The 12400-nt window shown below is 41.8% G+C and overlaps 1 protein-coding gene across 4 annotated transcripts in view; it reads right to left on the bottom strand.

The window, feature by feature from the left end:
• Positions 1-12400, bottom strand: part of wdhd1 (WD repeat and HMG-box DNA binding protein 1) — a 56207-nt gene that overhangs the window by 17107 nt on the left and 26700 nt on the right. For all 4 annotated transcript variants that reach the window (XM_036592797.1, XM_036592800.1, XM_036592798.1 and 1 more), the window contains 5 exons: positions 8086-8223; positions 7799-7955; positions 6617-6731; positions 2980-3111; positions 1317-1534 (listed from right to left, as the gene is read on the bottom strand). In XM_036592797.1, coding sequence (XP_036448690.1) covers positions 1317-1534; positions 2980-3111; positions 6617-6731; positions 7799-7955; positions 8086-8223 — 760 coding nt within the window. The remainder of the gene's footprint in view (positions 1-1316; positions 1535-2979; positions 3112-6616; positions 6732-7798; positions 7956-8085; positions 8224-12400) is intronic.

A 12400-nucleotide genomic window follows, 5' to 3' on the forward strand; every position in this document is an offset into this window, starting at 1 on the left:
TGTCCTGGGGCTGAATGAGCAATCGCTTTTATCAAAATTACAATATGAAAGAGCGCAATCTTCCACATGAGCTGCGATTTCAATTATGGCCTATTTTATCAAAACCAGAGCCTTATGTTTTAAGTGGGGAAACTGAACCTGATCATGCAGAGCTTATTAACCTTTTGTAGGTGAGCAATTCAAATCAACTCAACTCCCATGTGCTGTGAACATGAGAACACAAGTACAAATAACTGGCAGTACTGAACATCCAGCACTGAAGACTCAAGACAGAAAAAGGGGATATTCCAGCCTACTGGACCTTAATTTATAGACAATAATTGAGACTTAAATCACAGTCGTAATATCGGTCTGAAAAATCGCTATTAGATATTTTCAGCAATCATTCAGCCCTATTTTTCCACTTGTTTTTAAGATGAACAATAACCGAAAAATAAAGATTCACAATATTAAGTGTTGAGGACCATAAGATACATCTAAGACAGGGGTCGACAACATGCGGCTCTTTTATCGTCCTGTTACGGCTCCGCAGCAGAATTAGATTTTTGACTTTTGATTTAAGATGAACATCGATAATTTGGAGACGAATGGACTTATTTGTGTTTATAATCACTCCAGCTGGTTTCCTGATATGATTAATCTGCAGTGAGAAACTGACAAACACTGAAAAGTCACAAAGCTGAAGTCAGTTTCTCATTCGCCAGCTTCTTGTTCAAATTCTCCCGTTCCACCTTAAATGGTGCTCCAGTAACCTGGCGCCTCACTACTGTTCTACTTTTGCAAAAAAAAATTTCCTGCTGGAGATGCGAGAAAAGCAGAGCAAAGTAAGTCTGTGTTTTGGTTTATTTTATATATTTTTTGGAATATACTAGCACATTAGCACATACTGAGACACATTCACAGCCAAGACGGTAAAATGGACATAAAATGCTGTGGTTCCCCAGGTAGTTAGATTTTTGTTGGAAATGCCATCAAGCTGCTGCCATCAAGTTCTAAATGAGTTAATATTTTTCATGAAATGCTGAAATGTCGCACTTTCAACGTCTGATATGTGTTCTATGTTCTATTGTGAATAAAATATGGGTCTATGAGATTTGCAAATCATTGCATTCTGTTTTAATTTACATTTATTTACATTTTACACAGCGTGCACCCGAGTACAGGTGGAGTGTTCACACCTGTCAAAACGGACCAGTCTAAAGAACAGGGTACAAAGAACATCACAAGAAGTCCCACCCACAAGCCTACTTAGTTGTGGCTCTGTGAATCCAGATCATATTATATCACCCGGTATCCAACACCAAGCTCCAACCTACCCTGTGCTTTGTGCTGTGCTGTGATAGGCCGGCTCCTCGTCTAGCTCCTCCTCCTCTTCCAGCTGATTGGCCTTTTCCAAAGCGAGTTCGTTGAGCCTCTGAGCCAGAAGCATTCGCCTGGAGCGTGAGGCGTAGCGGATGGCCAAAGTGACCACACTCTGGGTCATCATCTCCGCCAACTCCACACAGCGGAACTCGCGCTCCAGCTTACACGACAGCTGAGACACGCAAACATGTCAAAAAGGACGGAAAACAAAATGTTCACACACACACACACACACATTTTAAATATATATATATATATAATATATATATATATATATATATGTGTGCATACATACACCCACACACACTTAAGAATAAAACTAATTTCTAAAAACAGACTGTTGCACCACATTTGCAAACTTTTTCAATAGAGTCTGGCTGCAGACATGCACTCTCAGCCCCAGTGACGTCATGTGTACATGCACTCTCTGCTACAATGGCAGACGCAGCCCAACGGCACGTTAACGTTTGGCTGCTGCTGCTTAGCGACATCACTTAATCCATTTTTCAGCCATAACACAGCTAGAGAGTTACAGTTAATGTACCTCCCTGTTGAAAAAAATCATAGAACCCTTTGAAAGTGTCTGCTGGTTCCTGGTGGTTTTCAGTAGTCGCTAATGGTTCCGTGTTTTCCTGATGGGTTGATATAACAGTGTAAAAGATTCTGATCATTTAATCAGGTGTTTTGGGGCTGATTCCACAAACATTTGATCGTTTCCTAATGGCCTCTAATGGCAGCCATCAAGTCAATTCCCGTTAAGAAGCAAAACCATCAGGTTTTATTCCTAACGGCTCTGCAAACACAGTTACGTTGAGTCAACGTACTGTTTTGGAGCCCACAGCATCGTCTGCTTGGTGCTTCTCTACACTGTCACAATGGTGAAATGTAATTCCTCAGAAAGTTATGAACGTTGTCTGACAGCCTTCTAGGAGGTTGTGACGACGTTGACGAGACAGCAAAAATAATCGGTACTATGTTGGCTGTACGTTGTCACAACCTCCTAGAATCCTTAATGAGTTCTATTTTAATCAATATTACAGCTTTTGATAACCGGTTCTGATCATCTTCAGCATGGCTTTCACGAGTTTCAGTAGCCTTTTTGTTTTTTCTGCGAATAAACCCGACATTCTGTCTTATCGTGGTAGGTTTTACTTGGAAAGTTTCCATATTTAATTACCTTATTATCAGTATGGCAACGTTAATATACATTCAGTGTAGCTCTTGTTGCCCAGCAGTTCGTGTTTCACTGTTTTTCCTCATAAAACCGACAAAACACACTGTCGTGGCAGAGCGGCACTGACGTCATTAACAGGCTGGCGGTTAATGCCAGGCTGAGAGTGCATGTCTGCAGCCAGACCCTTCTCAACTTTTTTGCCACACTGCATTAAATATTCTGTAAAAGCTTGTCCAACCTAGCAACAGTAACTATATGAGAAAGCAGACAGGTCCCTTGTGTACCCTGATCTAAAATTAAAGCAGAACTTTAGCTGAGACAGACGTTTCAGTTATTATAGCCAAGCTCTGCATGTCAGACATCAATTTGCAGTTAAATTCAAAGCAGGCCCATCTGATTGCATTTAGTTTTCCTCCTGCTCTGATCATCTGAGGATGACTTACAGCGAACATCTTCATCAGCGCTTCCTGCTGCTCTTTCTCCTGCTGCCTCTGGTTCTCCTCATTGACCTCATAACCGCTGGAGGATAGGAAGCTGAAATGATTGTGGAAGAGCACAGAGCGCCAGTACTGCTCCTGAAAAACACACACATTCAGGGTTTTATACAATCTCACAATGTGACAACCAATACACATGCAAGTACCCATACATAATAAATATATATACACACACATTATATTATACAAATATAAAAAAACCATGTACCTCTATGCAAAAAGGAATGGGACAAAATTACTCAAATTTAATATATATATATACTATATATATATATATATATATATATATTAAAAAGCCTAATACTTACTAATCCTAACCCTAACCTCAAAAAACCAAAAAGAAACGGTTTTACACTTTGACTTTAAACATGGATCTTTCATAAAACACAGATTTATAGATTTTTCATAAACAAGCAAGGAGCATTTTTTAGGTTTTGTAGGTCACAACTGTTATTTTTGTTTTAGAACTAAGTTTTTACTTAAACTGTAAAACCCACACCCACACCCACACAAGCACTAAACACAGAAAGAGATCCACCTGAATGACTGTTGTATGCAAATGAACGATTTCAGATGATTAATTATGCTTTGGTGAGTGATTTTCTCTGAGGCAGATGTTCTAATTGTGGCTAACGTCACGGATAGAGTCACTGGACAATGTCACTGTCATATTCTAACCTCGAATCTCAGAAACTAAAACTGTTTGGGAGAAGAAGTTGTTAATGTCAGAAAACAATAAGGAAATCGGATCACACAATGTAAATGGCAGCTGATTTAAAGTGATGTAATAAAATAATATTTTAAATTAAAAAGTGGAGTAAAAAGGTCCCATGCCTCATAAAAACCCAGTTTTCACTGGTGTTTTGAGATAAAAGAGTATGATGTTTCAAAACATGCCATCCACTCCCCAGTCCACACAGTCCACACACGGAAACTTAGCTGTGAAAACAATGAATTGAACTCACTGTTTCTGTGAGCCTACAGCAGTTTAGCCTCGTCATTTATGTTGAAGTTACAAAGAGGACAGCCAGAATATTACATACAAAAGTCTTAAAGGCACAGTTTAAAAAAAAAGAGAGAGGTTGGAAAATTGTCAGGTAAAAATAAAAATTGGCTTAGACGGTTGCGTTGGCCCTGTCATCAGGAGATCGCGAGTTCGATCCCTGGTGATGCTACAGCCATCCATAGCTGGGAGTCCAAGCGAGCTCAATTGGCCTCGCTCTCTCTGGGTGGGTAGGATGGCCCCTCCTTCTCCCCCCATCACTTAACGCAATGCTAGTCAGCGCAGGCGTCCAATGACGTTGCGTGAGCGACAGTTTGAAAAGATGTGGTGGCGCTTCACAGGTCTCGGAGGAAGCCTGTGTTAGCCTTCACCCTCCTAGCGCTGATAGTGTTGTGTGAATGGGGGAGTCCTAACTAGCGGGTGGAACGACTAAACTAGGGAGAAAATTGGGTAAACAGAAAAAACAAAAAGAAAAAAAAATTTCACCACGAAATGTCCACACAGTGTAAACATTTTCAATGAGAGCATCTGGCATTTTCAAATGATGTTAGAAATTAATAAAAAAAGAAACAAAAAAACAAAAATAAAGGCACCCATATGGAAAAAGTTCATATTATCTGTAATCCATGATGGAAACACCAGTTCTGCTGCTGGTCATAAGGAGACTAGTGTCCCCATTTCACAGCCTGGAGCAAATTCTGGCTGACTGATAGTGTGACCAGACAACACCGCTCAGATAAGAGTGAACAAGTATTACTAGGAACCTTTTTGGGCAGGACAACCCCCCCACCCCCTCTATCCCCCCCAAACTGAGAGCAAACAACAGCATTCACTGTGACCTTACAAAAGCAGACACTGACTCTCAGAAGTTATTGCTTTCGTTTTGCCACTATATTTAAATGTAACTATGAGGGCTGTCAAAGCTAAAAATAATTCACTGTAATTAATCACATTTGTCTTATTTGCTCAAAAGTTGTCCCTTTTAAAAAGCAGTGCACTGTTATAGCTATTTGAGTGGACACAATAAGCACAATCAGAAAGTATTTATCACTTTCCATAACACTATTTTCGGAACCGGAATTTGAAAATTACCTGATTTCCACAGTGAATCCAGTTTCCAATTTTCATCACTGACATCCAGTGAGAGCAACAGTGGCTGAATGTTCCAATCAATGAGTGTAGATCATATGTATCATACATACAGTCACTAAGCATGTATATCACGAGTCGGCAACATGCTGCTCTTTTACTGTCCTGTTGTGGCTCCACAGCAGAATCAGATTAGTAGGTAATAATAAAATAATCCTCCTTTACAGTAAAATAAAGCTCTGCTGATCGTTCAACACAGTTTAACAATAAATGGTCTTAAACTCTGGAGCTAATGTAGAACTGCTAATTCACCCTTTAACCCTGAAGACCAGCACAGACTGCTGGTCACCATAGCAACACAGACAACAGTCTCACCTACCTAGTAACTAACGAAACGGCAAAGAGAAAGATTCAAGATGAACATCAATAATTTGGAGATGAATGGACTTATTTGCATTTATAATCACTCCAGCTGGTTTCCTGATATGATTAATCTGCAACGAGAAACTGTCAAACACTGAAGCTGCGGTTACATTCTGGCACCTCAAACGTCATTTAAGCTGGAGAATGAGAAGCTGACTCGTAAAATCAATCAAATCAAATGCTGAGAGACATTTTACAAGAAATTGTTCCACTTTCACAGAAAAGTTTCCTGCCGGAGATGTGAGAAAAGCAGCTATAGCTGAGTTAAAGCTTAAAGCAGAGCAAAAAAGTTTGCGTTGTGGTTCATATTATTATTATTATTATTTTTAGCCTATAGTAGTACATTAGCACACACTGAGACATTTTTACAGCCAAGATGGTAAAACGTTACTTCAAGAAAATGTTGTGGCTCTCAAGTTGGTTTGATTTTTCTTGAAAGGACAAAATGTCTCTTCTTAACATTTGGGTTGCGACTCCTGGTATATATCATATACACCATATGTACTGTAAATGAGTGTATATATCAAACATATCCTCTGTGTTAGCAGCCTCTCGCTTTCGCTCTCGTTCATACAGCTTGTGGATTCTTGTTACAGTGGGGGCTCGAGAGGAACTTAAGCTCCGCTTTGCTATTGCTTTTATTCGTTAGCTGCTTGTTGATTTATTCACAGTTCTCTGGTAAGCACTGTCAAGTGTAGTCTGCTGATGGTATCATGTTTAAAAGCTGTATTTGAATGAGAGCACTACAATCGTGGATTCTATCAGAGCAACATTCAGCTGGGCTTCAGCCTGCACTACTGCGGATTGGTTAACGTGTTAACTTCAACAGCCCTTGAATTACATTTTTTCTTTCAGCAAAACAAGATAATCGTTTTATCAAATGCAAATCATAATAAAATATCTCCTCTTCATCTTACGAACACAAATGCAGCATGAAATGAAAGTTCAGAATCTGCAATTTCCACACAATTACCCACCTGTTTCAATGAGCCACGAGTCAGAAATAATTCACATGAAACTACAGCATATAGTAAAAAGTAGTGGAAAGTTTCAGTAGTGAAGTCTCACCTCCATCTGGCCTTTCTCCGTGCTGGTCTGACAGAGGGGTAGTTTGAAGGGCAGGATGGACACAGCAGGGCGGGGAAGAGTTGGGGGGAATCGAGAACCTTTACAGGGGATACACCTGGAGACAGAGAGGATATTGCTTCTACTGTTTCATTTAAAAAGCCTCTATAATGTTCATATGATCCACAGAGTCATTCTGACAGACTGTAATACACTACAGGAAGTGTAGGGGGCGATATGGCTTCTACTGTTTCATTTAAAAAGCCTCTATAATGTTCATATGATCCACAGAGTCATTCTGACAGACTGTAATACACTACAGGAAGCGTAGGGGGTGATATGGCTTCTATTGTTTCATTTAAAAAGCCTCTATAATGTTCATATGATCCACACAGTCACTCCGACAGACTGTAATACACTACAGGAAGTGTAGGGGGCGATATGGCTTCTACTGTTTCATTTAAAAAGCCTCTATAATGTTCATATGATCCACACAGTCATTCTGACAGACTGTAATACACTACAGGAAGTGTAGGGGGCGATATGGCTTCTACTGTTTCATTTAAAAAGCTCTATAATGTTCATATGATCCACACAGTCATTCTGACAGACTGTAATACACTACAGGAAGTGTAGGGGGCGATATGACTTCTACTGTTTCATTTAAAAAGCCTCTATAATGTTCATATGATCCACACAGTCATTCTGACAGACTGTAATACACTACAGGAAGTGTAGGGGGCGATATGGCTTCTACTGTTTCATTTAAAAAGCCTCTATAATGTTCATATGATCCACACAGTCATTCTGACAGACTGTAATACACTACAGGAAGTGTAGGGGGCGATACGGCTTCTACTGTTTCATTTAAAAAGCCTCTATAATGTTCATATGATCCACACAGTCATTCTGACAGACTGTAATACACTACAGGAAGTGTAGGGGGCGATATGGCTTCTTCTATTTCATTTAAAAAGCTAATTGCTGAGGCATAAGCTTATATTAATGCATCAGCATTAGCTGCATTAGCCTTGTAGCACCAGCACAGAAAACAATGGAAGCAAACTTCAGGTCACCAAACATGTCTTGGATGATCGACCACATTTGGAGTAAGCAGGGAAAACTAAATGAGATTTTTTGCCAAACTGTCGCTTTAAAGCAGAGAAGAAAATCTCAGTGTCGCACCTGAGTTGTTGTGGGTTCTCATGGATGCCGACCACCCAGTAGTGGTCAGATTTGCTCTTACAGCTCTCTCTGGTGTTGCACACAGGAGTCCACGTGTTTCCCATTGAGCGATTCAGCATCCGCACCACACCCTCCGAGTCCACCGAACACGGAGTCCCTGCAGCACGACAAGGTATTATAATGCTAATTTCAGACGTGACCCATTCTCTCTTCCACAACTACCTTTCAAAGAACCCAAAATGAAAGGATTTAAAGGGGGAGGGAAAACAGGAAGGTGGATGACTCACCCTCTGCACTGAAGCCCATCCAAGCCAGGTAGGATTTGCGGGACAGCGGCAGCGGCTCACCGTGGATGATCTGCCGCTTTTTCCGGCCGAGCTGCAGCAGCTGAACCCCCAGGGCCTGATCTCCATCAAAACCAGTACCTGATTACACAGCGTGAGAAAAGATCAGCTTTAATAGACACTTAGTTTAAATAGCTACCTGACATACAGTCAGGCCCATAAGTATTTGGACAGTGGCAATTTTTTGTAATTTCGCCTCCATTCACAACCACAATGGATTTGAAATGAAGAATCAAGATGTGATGGAAGTGCAGACTTTCGGATTTATTAAGGGTTTAACAAAAATACTGCATTAACCATTTAGGAGCATTTTCACAGGCTCAAAAGTAATTGGACAGTTGACTGATGAGCAGTTTCCAATGTTTACACGTTATTTCTTGACAAATTAAAGAAACAAAAAGGTCTGGAGTTGATTCCAAGTCCTGAATATGCATTTGGTAGCTGTTCATGGGAATTCTGTGGTCCAAAGAGGTGTCGACGCAATTGAATGGGAAAATTATTAGGCTGAAAAAGGAAAACAAACCTATCAAAAAGACAGCAGAAACTTTAGGGGTGGCCAAATCAACAATTTGGTACATTCTTAAACAAGAGGAAAGCCAATGGTGAGCTCAGCAACACCAAAAAGGCTGGAAGACCACGGAAGACAACTGAAGTGGATGCACAATTCTTTCTATAGCGAAGAAAAACCTCTTCACAACATGACAACAAATAATGAAACAAGGTTTTATTACAAGTGTGTAGCATGTCATGCGCTACCCCAGGCACAAGGAGGACGTAGGAGGCAGGATTCAAGGTTGCAGTAGCCATTTTCCCTTTATTTACACACCAAATAAACACAAAACCAACCAAAAGAAACGCTAAGCTGCCCACTTTTCAGCCTTCTAGATAGACTTTTCAGTCCTTTTCATCACCGGAGCTTTTCAGCTCTTCACTCAGTCTCTTCTGCTGTTGCTACTGCTGCTCGTCCCTCTCAGCTCTTCTTAAAAGGCGCCAGCCAGATCAGCCTCAGCTGAGAAGGAACGAGAGCTCGCTGCTCCGCCTCCTCGTCACGGCCCCCTGCTCGCAGCTCGTCCACCCAGATCGAACGTGAGGTGGAGCGGCCTCGCTGCGGAAAAAGGGGGCGGGCCCCGATGGTGGCCCGGAGTGCAAAGCCCCTCGCTCCTTGCCCTCGTGCCAGGCACCATTGTCGTCCTCCTCCCGCCGTCACACTCGTCCCTCAGCGGAGCTCGGGCATTGGACTCCGTCCCCCACCCACCCGCGCCTCTCTCCCCGCCGTCCTCGCCAGGGTTCGTCACCACTCGGTGTTCGGGCCCTGCCTTCGGGCAAGCTCTCGCAGCCGCCATCAGGGCCCAGGGGGCGGGTGGGCGACACAAAGTGATTTTGGATAATGTTTATGGTTCCACTTCATATGAAATGTTCACACAATAAGGTTTTCCACTGTATAAAGTACCAGAACCAATGGCCAATTGGTCCAGTTTTGTAGTTTTTGGTGATTGGTACCAAGAGGACCTACTGCTACACTAGCGTGTTCTCTGTGTTTGCTAACACTTACAGCTGAAGCCAACAACATTTTAGCAAACTCTCTACCTTTCCAGGCGAGGATAAAGTCATCAAGCACTCTATCCCCCGTAAGTCCACCAGACCGTAAACCTAAATGGTTTGTTGAGGCGTCAATCATACATACCACGCAGTTCTGCACTCAGACACTGGCTATACCAAAATTTCCCAGTCCTGGAGTTTCCCTGAACCTTGCTGAAACATGTTTTCAGAGAAATGCTCATTCCGTTAAAAATTCCTCTCTCTTTCGTAACAAATTTCCTCACATTTTTCCATAGTAATGTTTGGATTTTTGTTTTTTTCCCCATCCTAGACAAAAATTACACTGTATGTAATATGGACTGTGGTCACACTGTAGTATTCTATTGCTCCATCAGATCCACTTTCAAAGTGGTGAAGGGTTTTTTAATTAGCTGATGAGGTGACTCAGCTGTGTTAAAGCAGGGAGAACAGTAAAATATCCACTGCAGGGGAACTCCAGGAACAGGACTGGAAACAGTTTCCTATACCACTGAGACAAGTGTGAAGATTTAGGTATGCAGCTTTCATGATGCTGCATGGTGGGGGATTAGCTTACACTACTACTACAGTTCCTGTACAAAACTAAAGAACAAACCTGACTTATTTGTTGGGCTACACTTTGGGTAATGGGGAAAAAAAACACAGTAAACCTGATTTGGTTTATTGAACTTTTTCCAGAAGATCTTGATTAGTTGGGTAGGTTGCATTTAGGCTGGAGCTCAACACTAGGGAAAGGCTGATGCGCACGTACATTCCCGAACCTGGAATTTCTTGCACATTTGTTCCACCCACTGTTTTCTTTTCTGTTTCCCAACCCTAACTCAAAATTGCTCCTCAGCTGAGTCATGTCCAATTCCTACTCGATTGCTAGGTCTCCCCCATCTCATGCTATCAAGCTGGAAGGTCAACTTAAATGTCAGAAAATGAGTCACGCACAGCTTTAAGACGGACAAAAACAACATCTGACTCTTTGTGCAGTGCAGGTTCATATCAGTCCAAGGCCCAATCCCATTTCACCCCTCGCCCCTACCACTTAGCCCTCTGTTTTGCGTGTTCACGTCTAGGGGTAGGGTGTCCCAGTTTTAGTTGAGATAGAGGGGTAAGGCGAAGTGTTAGGGCTACATGGCCCCCCAAACTGAGGTTTTTCAGACTCCAAACTGAGTGATATGAGAAAAAAAGAAAAACTGGCAAGTCACAAATGTGAGAATTTTCTCAGTTAAAAATTACGATAACCATTGTTTTATCTTAGTTTTACGTCGTTTTAGTCTATTATGGTATTTTTCTTCATAACAAGCATAAAAAAGAAAATCGCTAATAGCATGCTAATGTCTCGGTAGCCAGCTAGCTAACTTTCCCGTTCCAACTTAAACAGTCCAGCAGTTCTGACTCCTGAAGCGCCAGAATGTAACTGTTGCTCCATTTAAGGTGGAACGGGGAAATTCAAACTAAAAAGCTGGTGAATATCTGACTTCAGGTTTGTATCACCAAAGAATTTGCGGTGGCTGACAATAAATAACTGTCTTAAACCCCCTCTTTAAAGGCATATGATGCCCTAAATGTAACTAAAGCCCAGCAGTGAGGGGCTGAACTTTACCCTCCTCTGCTGTCACTGCAGACTGGCAGGGTCGCCTACAGAGCAGCGCTGGTAGCTGTTAATGAAGTGATGCTCTTTTTATTTGAGGGTCCCATTTCATAGGCAAGATTTCAACCACTACAACTAGTAACTCAGTTCCAAGGGGTTAGGGTGACACATTTGAAAACAAGGGGTAGGGATAAAAAGAACAAATGGGATTGGGCCTAAATATGTTGTCTGGCTTCAGAACTTCTGGCTGTTTTTAAACAGATAAAGCTGAGCTGCAATCTTTCACACACTGAACGTGTTCTCTTGTGAGGCCTTAAATCATTTTGATGTTGTGTTTGCATCAAAGTCAATAAAAAAAAAAGACAATGTCTGTTAATTAATGGCCTAATAATATTAATAAGAAGGCTGGAATAACAGTAAAGGAAAGCTATGATAGCAATAGAATATTGGCTTCGTACAGTAAACTTCAGCGGATTTATTATTTTAAACAGGCATAACATTCTGACCACCTCCTTGTTTCTGCGCTCATTGTCCATTTTATCAGCTCCACTTACTATATAGGTGCACTTTGTAGTTCTACAGTTACAGACTGTAGTCCATCTCTTTCTCTGCATACTTTGTTAGCCCCCTTTTACCCTGTTCTTCAGTGGTCAGGACCCCCATGGACCCTCACAGAGCATGTACTATCAGTGACACTGATGTGGTGGTGGTGTGTTAGTGTGTGTTGTGCTGGTCTGAGTGGATCAGACACAGCAGTGCTGCTGGAGTTTTTAAACACCTCAGTGTCACTGCTGGACGGAGAATAGTCCACCAACCAAAAATATCCAGCCAACAGCGTCCTGTGGGCAGCGCCCTGTGACCAATGATGAAGGACTAGAGAATGACCAACACAAACTGTGCAGCAGCAGATGAGCTATCGTCTCTGACTTTAGATCTACAAGGTGGACCAGCAACGCAGGTGTGTCTAAGGCTACGTTTACACAGCAAGTAAAAGTGGCCCAAATCCGATCTTTTTCCTCAAATGTGACACAGATGTGTGTCTGTGTGGCAGGGTGAACAGCAAAAAACGCACTGAATCTGACAATTTCAATTCCTATT

The sequence above is a fragment of the Colossoma macropomum genome, unplaced genomic scaffold (genome assembly GCF_904425465.1).
Source record: "Colossoma macropomum unplaced genomic scaffold, Colossoma_macropomum, whole genome shotgun sequence".
NCBI lineage: Eukaryota > Metazoa > Chordata > Actinopteri > Characiformes > Serrasalmidae > Colossoma > Colossoma macropomum.